The sequence below is a fragment of the Ctenopharyngodon idella genome, chromosome 20 (genome assembly GCF_019924925.1).
Source record: "Ctenopharyngodon idella isolate HZGC_01 chromosome 20, HZGC01, whole genome shotgun sequence".
NCBI lineage: Eukaryota > Metazoa > Chordata > Actinopteri > Cypriniformes > Xenocyprididae > Ctenopharyngodon > Ctenopharyngodon idella.
Genome location: NC_067239.1, coordinates 16,469,892 through 16,491,885, shown reverse-complemented (window position 1 = coordinate 16,491,885; position 21,994 = coordinate 16,469,892). Strand labels below are relative to the sequence as shown.

Sequence of the window (21,994 nt, the reverse complement as noted above, 5' to 3'; positions counted from 1 at the left end):
CCTAAGGTACAAAGGGAAAATGTACTATACTTTTAAAGTACTAATGTGTACCTTTAATATGTACCATTTAGGGATAAGTAAGGTGCAAAGATGTACCTTTTCACTTTTGTACCTTAGGGTACTGCCCCAGTGACAGCGGCGTACCTTTTTTTCTGACAGCGTGTTGATTAATATGTGATAACTTAATTTCAAAGGATTTCCAGGATCTTATTTTCCTGCACGTTATTAAACTGAGGGGAAAAAAAATATTAAGAATATTTTAATGTGTTTTTTTACTCCACAACATAATTTTCTTAATTTAATTATCCATGGCTAATCTTTAATCAAAACTATTGTTGTTTTATACATTGGCATTTCATCAACATGATGATAAGTATGATAAGTATTTTGTTTAGATCTGAGCAAGTTTGCTTTTACACAAAATTAATTTTACATGTAAAAAATGTGATTCTTTTTATTTTAATATTTTTAGAGCTATACATTACCATTCAAAAATTTGAAGTCAGTATGTGTCTTATATTCACCTATGCTGCATTTATTTGATCAAAAATACAGAAAATTGTGAAATATAACAATTTAAAAATAACTGCTTTCTATTTTAATATATTTTTCAGGACTTTTTGAAATGTGTCACTTTTGTCACTTGTGATCAATGCAATCTTGCTAAATATAATTTAATACATATATTTTAAATCTTATTGACCCCTAAATTTTGAATGTTACTGTATACATATGCTTTTTCCTAAATAATATGAGAAATATATGGTGTCACACCAAATATTATGGACTGTTTGCATAATTAAGCAGATGACACATCTTGCCCACTGATATATCTAACCCTGCTCACCTCTACTCTTGACATTATGAAGCGTGTAGAACAAAGACTGATGCACTGGAGGAAAGATGGGTTACTTAAGGTGCCGTTACACCTGAGGAGACGCTTATTGTATGTTATTATAGACTGTTTATTCATTCAGTAAATAATAGCAGCGCAAATGTGGTTTGTTTACCTAAATGTGGACAGAATATGAATAGTGTGTTTGGAAGTCATTCAGGCGTTTCTAGCGAGTCTGTACTATTGGTCTTGTGGAACATTCTATGACTCATCTCTGGCACCCACTGAAAAATTATGACTCAGAGGAAGTAGCACACACATTTCAGAACATTCTTTGTGTTCTGTGCCATGCTTGTGTATTTAAGTGAGTGTATGTTCAGGGTGAGAGACGTTTCGTTCTTGTGAATTATGAGTGCTGTAAAGAATATATGAATCAGAACAATGTGGTAAGAATTTGTGAAGCTGTTTGTTTAGTCTGTTAATGCATTTGAAGATTGTGTGCATGCAAATTTTTTGTTTTGCTTAGGTTTTACACCCTCTTCTCAAACTGAACCGTCTGTTCAGTTAGTGTGTGTCACATGTGTGTTCTGCACGTGGGTGTGTGTGCATGTTCATATGTGGCATTATTTCTACGTACAACCACGGCAGCATTTTTCCGTGCGCCCATGAGCATGTTTACGAGAGACTGTCAGTGGGTGTGAGTGGAGTTTATGAGGCCCTTTGAACGAGAGCTGTGGTCCCAATTATCAGTAGGACCCCTCACAATCTCTTTCCTCGTCTCGTCTCTAACCCCCTGCCCCCGTCTACCCTCTTCAACCTGTCATTTTCCCCTCTTAAAGGGGACAGCACCGCCTCGAGAGCTTAGGAAGAGGGGATTTCTCCACATAAAGTTGAAAAGAGGATTATCATCCTGTTGTAGACTTCTCCCCTAAGGTGTAGTGTCTTAGCTTTGAGTTTTGGTGCAAAGTTCAGAAAACTCACATATTTTTTTTTTTTACATGTGGCACTGACTTGAAAGGTGTATGCTTTCATCTCAAGTATGCATGTGGGTTTGTGGAGTAGTCTATGCAGGCACCACACAGTGCATGTGTATGTTGTAATAGTTACTTATATTTACAGTGGATCCAAAAAGTATTTGGACACCTAAGCAACACTTAAAGTATCTAAAATAGCTGCAAACCAAGTGATCTTTACTTTTTTAGCCATTTTATTTTACTTAATCAACTTATCCAAAATGATTTCCCTCAGTTTCCCCTCAAGTTCAAGTTATTTTTAACAATATTAAACTGTGAATGCTCATTTCTTTTATTTTTATGTTAGATCGCCATAGAACTGCACAATTGTGGATCAATTGAGAATCACATTTTTTATTAGAGATCATGATTCTGAAGAAATTCTTATTATATATATATATATATAATATACAGTTTTGGGTAAGTTACTTCAAAAAAGTAATTAATTACTAATTACATCATCAATGTTGTATTTAAAATACTTTTCTAATTACTCTGTCTGAAAAGTAATTTAATTACTCAATAAGTAACTTACTAATTACTTCTTAAAATCCCTATAAATTTTGACTGGATAGACAATAGAAAGAAAACTCTTTTAATTATTTAGTCAAACATGGAATAGTTTAGCCTTTTATGCTTTTTAAAACATAAACAACTTTATTAAAACATATACTATAATACTTTTATTTACTTTATAATACTTACATTTTTTTTAGTAAAAAATGTTACTATACCAAAAATCTAGTAGTCGTTACCGATACCACCTAAAGTGCACAATACTCGATACCACGGTAAAAATATAAAAAAAAATACAAATAAAACAATGTTAATAGTAGTAAGTAAAAAATACCACAGAAATTGAATAATCAAATATAAAATAACTCTGCATAGTCATAACTGTATAAATTAAATATAGATTAATCCTTATTAAAGCTTTTCTTTTGTTGTTTGATTATCATTTATAATACAGACAGCCAATAGTAGACAGTAGCATGTTTTAAAGGCTCACTAAGGCCTAATGGACGGAGACAATATGATATTACACATGCTGTTCACATTCACATAACCAATGCGAATATACGCCAAGACGGGCATTTTGACATAACTGTGTGTGTATTTGAACGTTTATGTGTTATAAACCGCAAAAATTTGACACTCGCGAGAGGCGGCTATGCGTGTGCGCTTTGGTTGAGAGCGCACTGACTGAAGACCGTCTCTCAGAGAATTTAATTAAGTAAGTTACTTAGTAACGCGTTACACCCAACACTGTATATATATATATATATATAATATATATGTAATATATACTGTATATATTTTAGGGGTGTGGTACATGTATTCCTCCCGAACCGTATGGTACGGATGTCATGCAGTCACATGACGAATACAGTCAGTCACAGGCTATCCACACTCCAATCCAGAAGGGGGCGCCCGCTGTAATGCAACGCTGTTTGCTACCAGTAAAAAGCGCAGAAGAAGAAGAGAGATGATCGATGTGTTTACTCTCTCAACCAGTGTTTCATCTGTGGAAAGATATCAATAAAACATCTTGAGAATAATATCTCACATTATAGCATTATATTTACCTCAGGCATTTAGGGGCCGGTAACACGACACCGTTTTCAACTAAAAACATAAAGTTTTTACGTAAAGTTTTGGCCGTTCATTTATATGACAACAGCGTTTTGGTGGCCTGAAAATGCAAAACACAAGCATTTTTAGTAATTTTCACAGATTCGTATGAATGGGGATCGTTTTGCAAATGGAAAAACTTCTCAGTTTTAACCATATCATTGTCGTGTAAATGTACCTTTAATGTCAACAGCATGTTAGTTCACTAGAGAAATGAACTCTAGAGAGGAGCACTTCGTAAATGCACTATATTAGCCTATTCATTATATTTACTTAACCTGTTAGTAATGTCTTGATTATTTCATGTATGTTTTAATAAATTTGTCATGAAAACAAGTTATGACAGCCATGTGTAAATGATTATATTTCAAAAATTAATTGGAGTAGAAAATTAACTTTATAATTAGATATAGAAGTTGATGCAAAACCTGCCTTATGTGCAATTTACGTTTTGTTGTTGTTGTTGTTGTTTGAGTGTTGATTATTATATAAAAAAATAAATAGCAAGATACCTTTAGTATTATAGTAATGAGTAAGTAAGGGCTCCCTATATAGTTTACAGCATTAGCTAAGTTTTTTTTTTATCCTTATAAAAATGTATTATAATTTTATTTAAACACAGAGACACATTTGTTTAAAGAAAAAAAAAAAAACACAGTTTAATAATAATAAAAAAAGCAATTTTATTTTCAGTTTTCTTCCCCCTGCTGTATCGAACCATGACTTCAATATATATATATATATATATATATATATATATATATATACACACCAAGATATTTTTAAATTATGGTAACACTTTATTTTAGGGTCTTTTAACTAGTTGCTTATTAACATGCATATTACTAGACTATTGGCTGTTTATTAGTACTTATAAAGCACATATTAAGGCCTTGTTCTGCATGACCTTATTCTACATTCTTAATCCTACCCAGTACCTAAACTTAAAAACTACCTTACTAACTATTAATAAGCAGTAAATTAGGAGTTTATTGAGGGATAAGTCGTAGTTATTAGTTTATATGTGTTCCCTATACTAAAGTGTTACCGAAATTATTATCCCTATTTTTCATGAACAGATATGCAATCTAGCCTGAAGGTTGTTGATAAACATGCTGCACAATGGCACCCTATGCAACTGCAGTGATGCTGAGTGCACCTATGTAAACAGGAAGCTTACTTTGGTGTTGTAAAGTTTCATAGGTTACATTTGGTCGGTGGTTGAGGCTGTAGTTTTGGTGTTTTCAGACGGTGCAGTGCGTCAGCGCTCCCCTTAAATGACCTGCAAGTTTGCTGTAACTGAGTCACTCTGCAGTGAGGTGATGGATGCCTGGTGAGTCATCACTCGAGATCGCTGGCAGGTGGAGGGCTGTGAAAAGGCTTTTATCAGGCTCAGTGATTACAGTATGAGAGGCACAGCTTGATGTGTGGTGATTCATTCAGAGCTGAGTATGTCTGTACTGAGCATTCTTATTCAATCTGAGCAAAATCTGTACATAGAGGCACACATTGTCAGTGTGTTCAGTGTTATCAGGTACTAGTAAATCCAACGAGGTTAGCGTTCGTATTCATTTTAGTGAAAGTTACTCAAGTGGTGCATGCAATCTTGAATGCTTGTGGTTAGAAGACATCTTTGCAAATTCCACATCTCTGCGTTTTTGAGCCAATCACCTGGGCCGTATATGCCATGTGACTAATTGTGCATCTTATTAGTGTTCATTTCCCATTGACTTTGTGAGGTGTCGATCACACAGAATGTAATTGCACACATGCAACTAAAGGAATCAGTGGCCGGGGTCCATGCGAGGTCTGTTGAAGCAAAAATTGAACAGATTGAGTGACACAGCTGTATGACCACACACATGCTGGGAGAGTAGAGTGTTCTGAAATGATTGTGGCTGTGGATGTTTCAAAACACTTCTTCAATTTCAGCAAGTCAGAAGCAATAGTCAACTAAATGAAAATTATAGACTCGCAGAGAGAAATATGATTGTGGAAATGATATCATAATTGATTCCGATCCTGATCTAAGCCTGTCCCTCCGTCCATCTATCCATACATCCGTCCATCCATCCATCCGCCCGTCCGTCCGTCCATCCATCCATCCATCCATCCATATCATTATAATGTGCTAAATTTGGTGCTCAATAAACATATCTATTATCAATAATATTATTTCTTAAAATATTAGGTCCCACTTTATATTAGGTGTCTTTAACTACTATGTACTAACATTTAAATTAATCATTTGATACCTTGCACTTGTTGTGTACATGGTACATACATGCTTTTACATTGTACTTATATTTAAAAAAAAAAAAAAATAAATACTGTAACAGCTGTAATTACATCCATATTTACACTGTTGACCCTTCACCTATATCTTAACCCACCCTTAAACCTACCCATACCACCAAACCTGTCCCTAACCCTGCCATATCCCACCTCAATAGCAACAAAACTGTTTTGCAATACAATATGAACACAATAAGTATGTTGTACTTATTTTTTATGTAAGTACATAGTAGTTAAGGACATCTAATATGAAGTGTAACCAAATATTATTTTAATATTATATAACAATAATAATAATAATAATAATAATAATAATAATAATAATAATAATATTTTCTTTATATTTTAACTGATTTAAGGCCAAGCAGTGTCCTATCAGAGAGAGACATTAACCAGCTAGCTGTCTAACTAAGATCCTGTTATTGCTCCCTAAACTAGCTACGCTCCAGAGAGAGCAGAGAGATTGTATTGTAAAAAAAAAAGAACACTTTTTTTTTTTTTTTTTTTTCCATTGTGAAAATAATGAAAAATGAGGGTTTATTTCTATTACCAGTGCATCAAGACAGTGAGGAAATGCAGGCACCTCACTGTCTTGATGCACTGGTAATAGAAATAAACCCTCATTTTTCATTATTTTCACAATGAAAAAAAAAAGTGTTCTGAAAGACAGATTTTGCAGGAGATTTATTACTAAATGCACACTTAGTTCTTTTTATGTAGTCCTTTTTTGCCGGTGCAACATCATGCAAATTCAAACATTCAATTGTAGAAATAACTTATTTGCAGATCTATTTGTGAGCTTTTATTCCAGAAGTATTTGATAAAAGCAGCTTTACCAAGATAAAGCAAGCTGGTCATGTGATCTCAAAATGGCTGCCCCCATGATGAGTCCCCCTCTCCATGTAAATTAAAACCACTTCTGTTAGACAAATTAAATGACTGGAGTCTTCATCTCATGTTAGTGTACACCATCTTAAACATATTTGTCAAAAGTTCTTTCTGATTCTTAAGTGCTAAAACTTTTTTGCTGTAAAAATTTAGTTTCTTAAGCAGTTTATAATGAGAGAGTGTGTTTTCTTGCATAGAATGTTTCATCTGAGAGTTGAGTTGGATTCATATTTCATTCCTGAACATGATCCACCTTTAGTGTGGGAATTCACATCCCTGTTTAATAAAGAAAACAGATTAGCCAGCTTTCGCAGTCTCTCCGTTTAACTCTGTATCTGCAGAGTTAAACGGAGTCAGAAATGGGCCAGACGGGATGCCACACAGACGGAGAGGACGCTGATTTATTTTCTTCTCTTTGTGGTAGACAAATTCCTGTCCAGTGTGGATTACCATATACCATGTTCTGTCTAGGTACTTAGTAATCATCCCTGGAATAGTTATATGTTAGACTATGAATCCAAATATGGCACATTTATTAACCTAAACGTGACACTGGAAAATACTGGAAATGCAGGTTCCAGGTGGATATTTTCACCCAGAATATAATGAAAGATCACATAAAAACCTCTGACATACTTTGACATCATCTTTTTTTACCCTTCTCATTCTTTTTCCTTGTTATTGATGATTTTTTTTTATCTCTACAGTCTGAGCCGTTATAAATCCATTGAAGGATTAAAGGAGCTAAAAATAGGCACTTACGCAGAGTGGGAATTAGTGCACTGCTTCCTTCATAAACAAACAAGCGTGGATCTGCGCCGCTGGCCTAGGCGGGCCCGTCTGCCCAGGGCTACAGGGAGTCATTTGCGGCCTGTGGGAGGTTGACCTCGGTCAGGCACTGTCGGATGCATGAGTCCCTCTCGCTCGCTGCCTCAGAGACGCACGCAGACATGGAGGCTTGTGTCCAACGTGTGGGAGTAGTAACACTACAGACGGGCCAAATTGCTTATTGATGCTAAATCACATCCGTGGCTAGCGGCACGCACCGGCCCTCGCATACTGAGAACTGAACCGAGACCAGACAAGTCCAACCAAGCTGGACCAGACCAGGCAGTTTCAGACATGTCATTTCAGGCTGCTGAACTGCTGCGTGGCCTGTCTGTAAATAGAAAGGGCTTCTGTGAACGTTTTTACTACAAGGCGAAACTAGTGAGGCCTGTCAGAAGGGACGTTTTCCTTTCTCTATTTCTTTTCTCTCACGCTAATTGTTTGTCATCCTCCTCCTGTTTCTCACTATCCCTTTTTCGTTCTCTGAGACAAAGATAGTGTGATGAAATCGTACCGGGTCTCTTTATTACTCAGCACTTGAAGCATCACATCATAAAAAATACATGCATTGTGGTGGTAGAAAAACAGTGGTAACAAGTGGAGGAAAACAGGAGAAATCCACGGAATAAGAGACAGGATGTCTTGTTGTGCTTCTGGATGTCAGAATCAGAATGAAAAAAGATGGCCTTCATTTTTACAGAATACCATGGTCGAAGCCATTTGAATCTAAACACAGACGTTTAAGGTTGCAAGCCATTAACCGGACAGACTAGACTTATGAAACCTATTAAAGCATGAATTTTGATGTAAACAATAGGTCTACATAATATTCACATATGCAGTTCATAGGGGACATGATGTACTAATGTTATGGTGTTAAACCTACAACATTTTTATTTCAGAATTCTGCCTTTTTTTTCTAGCAAATGCGAGTTTATATCTCCCAATTTGGACTTTATATCTTGTAATTGCACGTTTCTAAGAAAACTGGGATATAAACTGAGGAAACAGGCAGAATATCGAGTTTATATCTCTCTTTTTCTTCTCAGAACTGTGATATATAAACTCAGAATTGTAAGATATAAACTTGGAATTATCTTTTTTTTTCCGTGGCTTCCATATACTGTTACTGTAGAACTGTCATTTTCCAAGTGTGGGCATCTGTGCCTGAAAGGTAGGGGCTCGGAGAAAGGTCTTTATCATTGGTTGCGAAAGCTGTCTGTCAGGGTATAGGGTAGGGTTAGGGGTTAGTTTCTGTTGGAGCAATTCACCTTTCGGCACTCCACCTTTCGGCACACCCATTACTCCGTCCTGTAGCTGTATCTCATTTTCTGTCACCAGGTAGGCTCCGCCCACAAAAACATGTCATCGCTGTTTGCAAATACCCAAATGGTCTATTGGCTTCTATTGTATGGAATAAAAAAAATCAGCAGTAGGAAGTTTTTCAAAATATATTCTTTTGTGTTTTACAGTAGAAATACAGTCATACAGGTTTGGAATTGCTTGAGGGGAGGGTAAATGATGACAACTTTCATTTTTGGGTGAACTATTCCTTTAAGCTCTGTTTCAAGAAGTGATTTCATTTAGTCAAATGAAAGCTGGTAGTTTTTCGAAAGCTTCTTACTAACAATGGAAAATGTGGTTTCCAAAGAGGGGCTCATTTTTACCTGTCTTCACTGTAGTACTGAGTCATTCAGATGACAGATTTCGTATGAGTTTAATTCCCTCAGTGTTTAACCTGCCACTGAATGACTAACCCAGGCCCGAGCTGAATCATTCTAGTGTGATTTTTCTTCTGTTGTTTGGAAATGTATGATCACAGGTAATATCATTATTACTTTATGAATAAGATACTATTTCTTCTTTCTTATAAATCCATCTGTTTCTTAAAAGTCATCTTTGTGAATTTTTCTTCAGCTTGTAATGTACAGCGTGGGGTCCAAAACATGTGAGTGAAAATATTTCTAGTTAAATACAACATTTTTACATATTATCAGCATAGCAATTGAGTGAAAAGTGGAATTTAAAATTATCATAAATGTCTTAGTATTCGGATTGCCCTGCTTTTGCTTTAATAACAGCAGTACTGAACTGCATGAACTGCACAAGTTTGTGTCAAACCTTCATGTTCTCCAGCATGATTTGAGATGATTGAATCTGTACAAGATTCATTTTACAGCAAAAAAAAATCACAATTGGGACATTTTATCTGTTTCTAGTTTTGAAAAGAATTTTGGGATTTCAATCAAGCCCAGCTGTTTAACCACTAAGCCACATTCAAAATATACAAACTTTGTCCTCCAATTGAGGGCAGGTATGCATGGTTCAGAATGGGTATCTGCAGAGAGAGCCTGTGCTGAATCCTGTGGAAGAAATGCATTTTCAGGACAACAAACTTAAGGATATTGCAGATATCTGGCTTTTCAAATTGCTGTTACTTGGCATACACTTGTCAACCTCTGAAGGCACTTACAGTAAATTAAACGCACATAAAGTCAATGTGGAGCAGCACTGGGTTAAGACAATAGCTGTACAGTTCAACTGGCCTGCAGACTCCCTGAGGGACCCTTTGGGCCCTTCATGCAGATGTATGTGTGAATGCGCCCCACATCCCTGCACTGTATCAGTACTGATGGAATTCAGAAAGATCTGCATTGCTATTCTCCCAGGCTACACACCGTGTTAAGATTCAGTGTTTTAATCATGATTGAATCAATATTCTGCAAGATTCATATTGATCCCTCAGTGCTGCTGGAGACCCTACATCGGCTAGCAAAATTCTGCAGCATAATCAGTGTGAAAACAGATGCTACATCTTTATTGACACAAAACAGGCCTTACCAAGTGCGTATGTGTGTGGGTGGATGTCAGTGTGCAAGAAAAAGAGGCAGATCTCTGGCATTTTTTGAGCATCTCTATGACTGAAGTGCTGAGTTTTGTGGAAGCCTTGTCAAAAAACAGTTAACGGATAATATTCGAATAGGTCAGCAGCATGAATCCCACATCCCAAATGTCAGATGGCTGATAAAGGAAACCCTGTCACCAGCACAAAGCAAGCAGTGGGCAGAAGCCTCCCACAGTCTGACATCAGTTATACACTCTACAGGTTCAAGCTGATCTGAATATTTCCACTGTATGTTTATGTGTGTGTGTTTGAGAGAGAGAAATATTTGTCCTCTCGTTCTTAGTCAGCTTTATATGTGTTTAACCCGAAAACCCACAGCTAGTCTCAGTTGCGCACACTTGGGATCCTAACCTTTAAAACTATGATTTATCTGAAGGAGCGTATGCGCACTCACACGCACCCAGACAAATACAGTCGTTTAGAGGGGAAAAAACATGGGTTATGACTTCATGGTTTATAAGATAATGATGATGATAATGGCAATAATATTGTCTTAAAATATTGGTGATTTCTCACAATGTCTAGACCTCTACAGCACCACCCAAATGTCTTTTAAATGTCTCAGTTTTAACTGTGGTAGCAAAAACTATGGATGGATGGATGGATAGACAGACAAGCAGATATAGACAGACAATGAGTTTAGCTATTAAAAAAAGGAAATGTATGTTTTGGTAGGCTAACATTAGACACATTATAAATAGTATCTGGGGGCCCTAGTGATCAGCTTGCACTGTATGTGCAGAGAAGACCTGTGCTATTAGCTTCCTTTGACAGTTTTGGGCCGTGCGGTCTGAGGCTTTTGTGGCCCCTGATAGTCTGAGACTCACTTAGGCCCAGTCCATATTTCTGTCTTCTCTGTCATTTTTCGAAGGAATCATACTTTCACACTTTTATTTTCTCTTTCTTTAAAGGGGTGGTTCATTATGATTTCACTTTTTTAACTTTAGTTAGTGTGTGATGTTGCTGTTAGAGCACAAACAACATTGCAAAGTTACGATGCGCAAAGTTCAAAGCAAAGGGAGATATTTTCTTTTAAAGAATTCTCTGTTTAAGGACTACAACAAACGGCTGGTAGGGACTACAACGAGCTTCTTCCTGGGTTGGTGACATCACTAACCCTAAAATTTACATAAACCCTGCCCCCGAAAACACGCAACAAAGGAGGTGAGGCCACAAATGCAATAGCATGTCATAAAAGCAAGATGACAGCATGACAAATTATAACCATAATTAAACTAAACTATACCTGTTCTGTCTCTATGCAGCATATATTCTCTGGCTCTGTAGGCATCTTATAACAGTTCCCACACAAGCGATTTATAGATTATCATGACAGAATCAATGACTTTAAGATATCCCACATCAGCTATATAAATTAAGCAACTAACCATTCAGAAACATCCTGTTGCATTCTACATGTTGTCACTTCTTCTTGAGTCTCTCCATCGTTGTCCAACTTCAGTTTGAACGTAAAAGGCTGAACAGTTTCTGACATTTTCAGTGAGTCTCCGTGAGGTAATCGACACTGCTAACACTATGTGCTAACATGAGCTCTTGAAACCCCGCCCTCTGCTTAGGAGCAGCAGCTCATTTGCATTTAAAGCAACACACACAAAACCTAAGCGGCTTTGTTTGCAGAGGTGGGTGGTGCTAAGTGTCACTTCTTTCCTATGGGGAGATTTTCCATCAGCCTCTGTTGAGTTTGAGGTTTGTGCAAAATAAAATCCTGGCAACTCTAATATGAATTTGCTATGTGTAATTAAATTCTTCTTCTCTGATGCAGATGCCCATTTTCTAAAACAGTCCTCTAACGGTCTAACCGCCAGTTAGTTATCTGGGTTAGTTGTTTCAGCAGCGGTCAGGCTTGTGTCGATGGTGTGTGATACTGTATCTATGTGTGAATGGATTTATGAGTATGTAAGTGTATGCAAGTTGTAAATAGGTAAGTCATATCTGTGTTGTTTTGGGGGAAAATTTCTACAGGGCAGCTGCAATAATGCATTCGATGATTGACACTGGCTGTAGCAATAAATGTGTGTGTGTGTGTGTGTGTGTGCGTGTTTTTGTGATTTATGAGGACACAACTTTGTATAATAACATGGGTATTACACTGGTATTATGATGTAAACATGAAATATGAGGACATTTCATGAGTCCTCATATTTAAAATAGCTTTAAAAACATACTAAACAATGTTTTATTAAACATGTAAAAAATGCAGAATGTTTTCTGTGATGGGTAGGTTTAGGAGTAGGGGTAGTGTATGGGGACAGAATGTACAGTTTGTACAGTATAAAAACCATTACGCCTATGGAATGTCCTCACTAAGATAGCAAAACAAACCTGTGTGTGTGTGTCTTGAAACGTAAAGAATTTGCTTGAGGTACTTGAGGATCGTCGTTCCAGGATGTTATGATTCTCTCTGTGTTTAAAACATTGGAATACCTGTTTTTCTCTGAGAATGTGATCACAGCCTTTCTGTCAACTCAAACTTGACTATATATGGATGCATGCAACGTCGACTTACAGTGGCTACATTCACAAAGCAACAGAATACAGTTATCAGTCCTTTAAATTTGAAGATACATAGATAGATGGATGGACAGACACATAAACAGACGGATGGATGGATGGATGGATGGATAGATAGATAGATAGATAGATAGATAGATAGATAGATAGATAGATAGTCCTGTTTTCTAAATACAGTTCTGTTCACACACAGTTTGTTTATAAAGGAATGAGAACTGTTTTCTGTAACCGAACTGACTCCTTTAAATTTGCAAGACTCCACATTTTGAAAGAGAATTGCATCTAATAGGCATTTTCCACAGTTTTCACAAGAATATAAAAGGTGTTTGACTTCGCTTCTGTAAGCTGTGTGTGAACAGGATTTATTCGAGAGTCACACCTTTTTGTGAATATGGTTATAGCTGACTGTTTTCATATAAACACTGAAATGTCTTAATTGCATTTTACTTTGATTCTTGAGGCAGTTGGGTTAGATAGTTTTAGATTAGTTCTCTAATTCAGGGTGTAATGCTTGCAGATGAGCAGCAGAGATCTGCACTCGTTCAAGCATAACACAGTGAGAGTGTGTGTGCCCTGTCTGTTACCATATAAGACTTGCTCATGACTCATGCTGCTTTGTGACTTGCAATGTGGGAAGTCATGATTCATACGAGCTACATTTAATCAACCTCAGCTCAAAATACTCCGGTATGCGTGACCCCCCCTCCCCTGCACTCACATACACAGAAACGATCAGCTCCACAGATGCCACCACACTTGTGTCATTGTGCTTGCAGTGGCCTGAGTTCAAAGTTAGGTTACGTAGATTTAAAACAACATGAATATTTTTTATTTCGTTGGAATGGCTTTGTTTGTAATTGGAATTTCCAGACTATCCCATCATCCCTTGCACTGACATGGTTCTGCTGTGACATCATTCAGAGGTAACGATGCTTTCATCAGACCACATGCTTTCTGTTGTGAAGGCTTTTCTGGCAGGAGTAACTGATTTTATTAATGTGTGGCTTTTATGTTTAATCAGTTTGAATTTAAAAATGTAAACATTTGAGAATTTTTTAATATATGTACTTTATTCTAAGTATTTTAATAATATAATATAATCACTTCTTGTTCATAATTATATTATGTTATATTATGCTGACATGCTCTTTTTTGGCACAGTGTTCTGAGGATGTTACAGTTTATATAAGTATTTGGTCTCATATTCAGAAATAATCTTAAGCAACCTGCACATAGCAAACTAACCCATTGAAAGAGTCAAGATGTGCTATATTGAGTGTGAATCAATTCTCTGCGATCAGCACATCCTAGAATGTGACCTATGAGTGCCCTGACGGTACAACCTGAGTGTTTCATATTATAGCGGAGATAATCGCCACCTATCTTGAGCAGAAATCAGGCAGACATTGTGTTTTTTTTGTGTTTTTTTTTTACTGATTGTTTTTCCTAGATGGCTAATCTTTTGTGTGTTTAGTATTGATTTATTCAAAGAGGGTTTTGGTCTGCGTCTACCTTAGAGACAACAAGTACACCGGTGAGAGAGAACTTATAGAAAGCACTTGATTTCTAGCTGCTCTACTAAAAGTAGTCTAAAACATCTGAGGGTCAGTGATATTGTCAATGTGTAATATTTTGTTGTTGCTTTTGTTATTTTTACTGTGCGATATGTCTGCAACACACAGATCCTCAGGCGGTAGGGTTCGTGAGAGATTGATGATGATGGGATCTGGGCTTCTGTCTACCCCAGCTGTACAATAATTCAAGCAAAACCGTGCCCCCTCTACATTTTCCATTATGAATAAGTCGCACTCACACACACAGCTGGCAGTCTCAGTCATGAATAATTAACAATGTCTCTGCGTACTCCAGGAAGAGAGAGAGAAAGGGATGATGCATTGCTTTTTCTCTCCCCAGGGGTGTAGCACAAGCAGACAATACTATTGATTTCTGCCTGAGCAAGAGGCACTTGAATCCATTTAGAGATTGAGCTGGGCATAATGAACACAGACATGGCTTCATACCTTTACCTTGAACTTTCCTTACACAACCATATCACCATCCGTACATTAATAAAGATGGTTCTGGTTCTTTGAATAAGTACAGAATAAGTTCTTTACTCAAGAAACATGCATAGCCTATAAAGGCTAAGGTTTTATGTATTTACACATGCAGGAATAGAGAAGAGTGTCTTAAGGCTCGTTCACACCAAGAACGGTAACTATAAAGATAATGATATAGTTCTAAAAATCGTTCTAAATATAAAAGAATAGTAGTGTCCACACCACAGCTATAACGATAACGATATAGAGAAACAATATTGTTGGGATCACTTTCAGGACGATTTTTTCCAGCTGTTGAACGATAAAACACTGACAGCCAATCAGAACATTGCGGAGAAGTTAATCGCCGAGGTCCAGAAGAAGCCTTCGCTGTTTGACAAGTCGAACCCATTTTCAAGGATACTTTAAAAAAAATGGATATATGGAAAACAATCGGGGTCCGAGTACTTTTGCGTCCATTGCTTTTTTGTTTTTTAACCACGTCGAGAAAAACAAAAAACGAACGGTTGTTGAATACCAAAATTTAAATTATAACCGAATACACAAATTTCATATGTGCACAAAATAAATATTGACTTCTTTTCAGATTTTTGTTTATTACGTTTTGCATCTTTATAAACAAAAATTAAAAATGGACAGATTAAAGTCAAAGAAATGTTTCTTTTGTAAAATTGTTGTTTCTCCCACACTTTCGAGAGCCATGTCTCTGAAACATGATAATACTTGACTTGATTTTCAACCCATTCTCACTCACGAGGGGTCCGACTGCCGCATGTCCAAGAGAATGCTATAGCCTACTGGAGGCAATCGCGCCCAGCAAAGTGGGACATTCTAAGTGCTTAACGTGAAAAATGCTTAATGTGGCTTAATGTACTACTGAGACCGTGATATTGGAGTAGCAAATTCAGTACACACCTTATAAATAAATGAATTAGGCCTACACGTTGAGCATTTTCCTAGAAAATAAAATACCATTATAATGCTTAATGCATTAAGACAACGACCAATAAAGCTTTAGACAACAGGTCAGGCATGAAGGCAACGCGCTTACATGTTCAGCGTTTTCCACTTACACTCTAAAAAAAAATAGTGCTATGTAGCACTAAAAGTGATTCTTGTCTCGTAATCATAGGGGAACCACTTTTGGTGCTATGTAGCACCATATCTTTAAAGGTGCTCTACAGCACCTTTGTCAAATGGTGTTATGTAGACCCATAAGAGGTGCCATGTCGCATTTTTTTTCTTCAACAAAAATGGTGCTAAACAGTACCAACAGTGGTTCTTTGGCTTTAAATTTAAAGGGGCTTAACAGGTTCTTTGTACGGCAGTGGTGCTATATAGTACCTTAACCACCCCAAAGAACCACTGAAGAACCATACAGGGGCTTAACAGGTTCTGTATACGTTAGCGATGCTACCTCAGTCATCCCAAGCGGTGAAGAACCGCTGAAGAACCACTGAAGCACCAAGATTTGGTGCTATACAGCACTTAAAGTGGTTCCTCTATGATTACGAGCCAAAGAACCACTTTAAGTGTAGGCTATAGAAAACCGTTAGAAACGCTTAACATAAAAATATTGTCCTTCCTCTTTGTTTATGTTGCCGTTGTCTTAGCTGTAGATGCTGTTGATGACAAGAAAATGTGCAAGAAAATAGTTTCTCCCTGGTTGTTGTTAGTAGGATTAAGTCACGTAAAGCGCTAATGTCCCAGCGACGTGGCCGTAACGGATTGCTTTCAATGAGAAATGAGAAACATTTCATGTCAAACCTCCACTGAGGCAAAGGGCATGGGAATTTTGTCTTCATGAAAATTACATATTATTGGGGTATAATTTTGTCATGTTGGGGTATTTTCAATTTGAACAGCAGGACATCAGCTAGTCTATAAAGCAAATCCTAATCCTAAACCATTTCTCGATATAGAACAATATAAAACGATGTAGAACAATATAAAACACCTAACAGCCAGACGAAAAAAGTCTGTAAAATTTAGATGTTGTTTTGGCCTTTATTCATATAAAACAGAGTGAAAAGCAAAGGGATGGGATTGAGATCATACAAGTGGGAACTCGATAATGTGTTGGAGTAAGTATTAGAAATGATCATGTTTAGGTAATTTAATGAATTAGAATTAATCTACGTCATCTTTTTTAGGCGTTTTGATGCGAGTCATTCTATTGATACTAGAGGAAAAGGCGCATTTTCCATATTTCATTTCTGGTTTAAAAAAGGAAAAAGGAATGGACGCAAAAGTGCATGGACCAATCGGTCATACCCTCGAAATAAATGGGAAGTATTAACGAGATCATTATGCCAGGCTAGCAAACTGTTTAACATAAAATTACCTCAGGTATCCATCGCTAGTTTTGACAACATTGTCTTGTTTTTATTCCACTATACTGACTTTGTCAGCTAAATTCACTGTTAGATTAGATCGATTACACTAGATATTCACTCAAAACATAGCATGCTGAGGACATCTGCTGGTTAAAGCTGTGTAAATGCAACAAGAACAGCAAAAACATGCTTTGAAACTGTAGCGCGTGAGCATAGAATAAACTGACCGTTATCGTTCGTTGGTGTGGACGCAAATATAGTTATCCTTATAGATATCGTTCTTGGTGTAAACTGGCATTTTGTCAAGCATTTGTCTAGCATTAAATAGCCTGTGCATAACATGGGGAAAATGACGGAAAAAAACAAAGCACCACATAGATACAGTAAACGTTATAACCTGTAAGTTGATAAAAATGTAATGTGATGCACCTACTGTCTCAGATGTGGCCATTCTAATGATGGACAAAACACGTATGTCTGAAACCGAAAATTGCTGGTCAAAAACCTTGTATTATGTTAATAATAGCATGCAAGTGAACATATATAAAGTCACAATATGAAAGTTGACAAAGTGGTGTTTAATTATTTTAAAAATACAGTGTTTTTTCCATTTCCTGAAAAGTAGCATTTTTGGAGATACAAGGTTTCCGCCCGACAACGATGTTATGTTGATGATAGTGTGAAATGTTTGGCCCCTTTATAGGATTGTAATATCCTATAAAGTTGTAATATATTTCACTTTTTATTAGTGTGATGACCACTTAAAATAAAAAAAAATAAAAAACATATATTATTACATAAAAAATACATAGCCTATATCATTTTAAAAATTGAATATATAATATATCATTTTAAATATTATGTTTTTTAAAATATATATAATTTTTTAAAACTATATTAATCTAGCATGTTCTGAGGTTATCGTTAACTAAAACAAACCATAAAAAACATTTTCATTACTTGAAATAAAATAACAGAAATGAAATAAAATATTAAAAAAACGTAAGCTTCTTTTATTCCGGCTGGTTGCCAAGTCAACAAATGTATCTATATGCATGCAATCATAGTTCAAAAACAAGAAAAGGGAAAAACATTTGACCTAAATCTGCAGTGAAGTCATAGAATGGTTATCGACATATCATATATACGTAGAATATCCTTATTACGTCTGCTGTGTCTGCTGGTTGTGAAACCGTGCGGTCGTGTTGACTTTAATCTGATAAGCGTGTCTGAAGTATGACTAAAGTGAGCTCAGATAACACTTAGTTGTGTATTCAGCACAAAAGAGCTCAGTCAGGATGTCGGTCAAGGCTTCCAGTGGCATTATGGGATGTCTGCACATTCCCAATCGATGCAAAGATCTAATTAACTTCATCACCATGTGTAGGATTCCATGCTATCTCCACTGTCTGGACCAGTTAGATCTTATCTTAAAACTGTACAGCCATATATGTGTCTGCTATGACAGTTATTCCCAACCGGAAGTAAAAACATGGCTTTGTTAAAGGTAAAGTGTGTGGGGCAAAGAAAGTTTGGGAAGTACTCTATCAAGCCTTTTGCGTGCAGACCCCGAGGTCACCAGTCATATATCTGCATGTGGCTGAACTGGAAAGCCCCAATGAAAGAATAAAGAAAAATCCCTTCTTCCTGTCCTCTCATTTCTAAATCTGTCTGTTTTTGTCGTTTCTCACCCTAGTCACCAGCTTTTTGCCGTTTTCTCTCTCCTTGTCTCTCTGTCTGTCCGTATCTGTTATGTTCATGTAAATCACAGACAAGCCCATTAGTAATACTGAAACAAGGGTGTTGAATGGAGTGTTGAAAGATTTGGTTTCTTACACTTTCACAAAACCTAGTTCCTCTAGTCAAATTAATGGTGAGGTGTGCTTTTGACCTAAATAGTGCTGTGGCCCTAAATACCACTGTGACCTTATTAGACCTCTTCCATAACACAAAACACAAGAACTCATTGACCTCTGCGGACAGCAGGTGCCCCTGTGCGATATTTATGTGTGTGATCATTTGTGAATTATTGTTTCAAGACCCAGCCAAAGTTAAAGAGGCTTTAATTAGTTCTCAAGTAGATTTATTGAGGGTGAAACTCCCGTAGTCTCAGACAAGGGCAGGATAGGAGTTAAGTGTTCTATGAATGAGCCATTATTAGCTGTATAATGATGACAAGGGTGATGTGGGCCACCCGGTGAAATAAAGTGGAGAGGAATGAGGGTGAAAATGATGGTTAGTGTTGAAACTTAAGCTTGAGAAAACAGAGGCCACGTTTACACTGTAAGTTTTTGGGATTGACAACCGCATGTATTTACAGGTGTGCGTCTCGTTCAAACAGCAACTTACAGCAGCGTCTCGAATACTCTCTGTATGAATGTGCAACAAGAGTCAAGCCCGTATTCTCTTACCAGTAACCATAGCGACAGTGACCAAAGTAATTTCAAAGATGGCGACATCCATAAAACTTATCTACCTTATTCCTGACGAGCCTACTGCGTTTTGAATTATGGGTGGAACTTCCGGTTTGGGGAACTTCCATTTAAAGACTGAAACGAATCATTTCAAATCATAAGGTTGCCCTACAAATAAAGCTTATCCGTCAGTTTGACTGAATGAGCTGTCAATTTTTCTTTCATGTTTTATTTTCAGACATCATGAGAATTGCTTGGTATTTTAACGTGACGTTATAACAAGAATATCTATGGTAAGAGCTCTTTTCAGTCGCTGCTTTATATCCTCGTGATAATTTTCTTTTGTCCCTTTGCATTCCGCTGTAATAGTATGAAAGAGGACAACATATAGGCTACTGCACATTTGTGGCCCGATATAATTTACGATATATCCCATTAATAATTCACTTTGAAATAATATCACGCAATGCTTAAGTTCATTAACATTTTTTAATACAAATCACTACATTTATATTTAAACCGTCCGGAAAGAATCTCGGTTTTTCATGGTCTATTGAAAGTACCTTGTTGACGATTTTACACTGTTAAATGTCCTTTTAATGTTTGTTGGTTGAAGGGTGAGTAGAATAATGTCATCTCATTGTACCCAGTTTAAAACAAAACGCATTATTGCGTTCATAGAGCGAGCCTTTCACTGACTGATTACAGCTTAAAGTTACACCCATAATTCGCGCAAAGCGTCATGGGGCGTAGGAATGAGGTGGATAAGTCTAATCACTTTTGACACGAGAGTCCAATTGAGCCGTGAGTTCATCCATCAAAAATCTTCATTAACCGACAGCAGCTTCAATGTAAACATGCGCTTGCCGGACAGCTTTAACTGTTGCACTCGCATCTCACGTCTTTCTTTGCAGCGTCTCGCGCATGACGCGGCATTTGAGTCTCGCATAGAATACGAAACTGATGGGATCGGCTTCGGTGGAGAACAGTGACTGGATGGATCTAAAACCTTCAGATGACACACAGTTCATATCTCCGTCACTGAAAGTTACCGAAAGTGAAACCACACACACGAAACCCCTTAGCATAGGGGCTCTCTCGCACTTTATGATGTGACTAGGGTTGCTACCCAGGACTACTTGAGGGAGACTAAATTAAATCACTTTTTTGACAATTCTTCATAGGATGAGATGATTTTTTTTTTTTTTTTTTTAATTAATGTACTTAAATGATGACTACATTATTATGTAAGTATTTGTCCCATTTTTATAATTTTTTTTAAATGTAAACTGTATATGACAGGATTATTTATTATGTATGATTAATATACAGTAGCCTAGCTAAATGATAAATTAATAACATTAGTTAGGCTATAATCTATTAATTAGTCAGTGTAATGTCTAAAAATATAATAATTATATAATTAATATAATAATTGGCATCTGTCTGCCAACCTCTGATAATGTATGGAATATTATATTAATATATTATCCAATTTCTTTAAAAAAAACAAAAAAAACAACACCTTTAGATGAAGCACAGATGTGTCTGTCACTGCAAGCTGCTTTTTAGTTACTGACAGACCCACTGATACCTTTTTTTCCTATTCAGCCCTATATCTGGAGAGACTCTTGCATTCAAAGAGCGGATGTGAGCTCGACATGTTTTTAAAAAAACACGCAGGTTTACAGTGCATGTTCTCGAGACTCCGTGGCTATGGAAACAAAGCCGCGCAAATGAGCTTCTCTACTACTTAATGTGAAATTGATTTCTTTATATTTGCTATTAGTATTCTCCACACTGCAAAATCCTTATGTGTTTATTCAGCTATGTGGGGGTCTATGTAAAATACGGGACAAATCGCATCATTTTACCTGTAAATACGGATTGATTCCGTATTTCACAAGACGGGTGGCAACCCTAGATGTGACAGACAACTAGTTGTCCAGTGCGGTTCCTTTCACACAGCGCAAATTTTCCGAGAATGTGGTTGTGAGTCCTGAAAATTTGCGGGTGTGAGTTCGGTTATAGAATGCGGTTGTCGCTCCTGTAAATAACCGTACTGTGTGTGAACGTAACCAAATACAGGACTCACAACCGTATTCTGCTGCTGTGTGAACATGGCCAGAATGTATTTATAAAAGCTAGAATGCTGACATTGAATAGAAACATTGATTTTATGTGACATATTTTTGCTTGAGGCACACATTTAATTTTAGTAGAGTATTGGACAAACAAGAAAAAACTATTTTTGAG

General features: G+C 36.7%; 1 protein-coding gene across 5 annotated transcripts in view; it reads left to right on the top strand.

The window, feature by feature from the left end:
* The window catches only part of bach2b (BTB and CNC homology 1, basic leucine zipper transcription factor 2b), a 110,639-nt gene that overhangs the window by 41,125 nt on the left and 47,520 nt on the right, over positions 1 to 21,994 (top strand). The window contains exon 1 of one of the 5 annotated variants that reach the window (XM_051876104.1): positions 1,194 to 1,281. The exons of 3 other annotated variants lie outside the window; for them this stretch is intronic. In XM_051876104.1, coding sequence (XP_051732064.1) covers positions 1,264 to 1,281 — 18 coding nt within the window. In that variant the 5' untranslated portion in view covers positions 1,194 to 1,263. Of the gene's footprint in view, positions 1 to 1,193; positions 1,282 to 13,659; positions 13,852 to 21,994 lie in introns of those variants that run through there. One more of the 5 variants, XM_051876108.1, reaches the window with a different exon arrangement.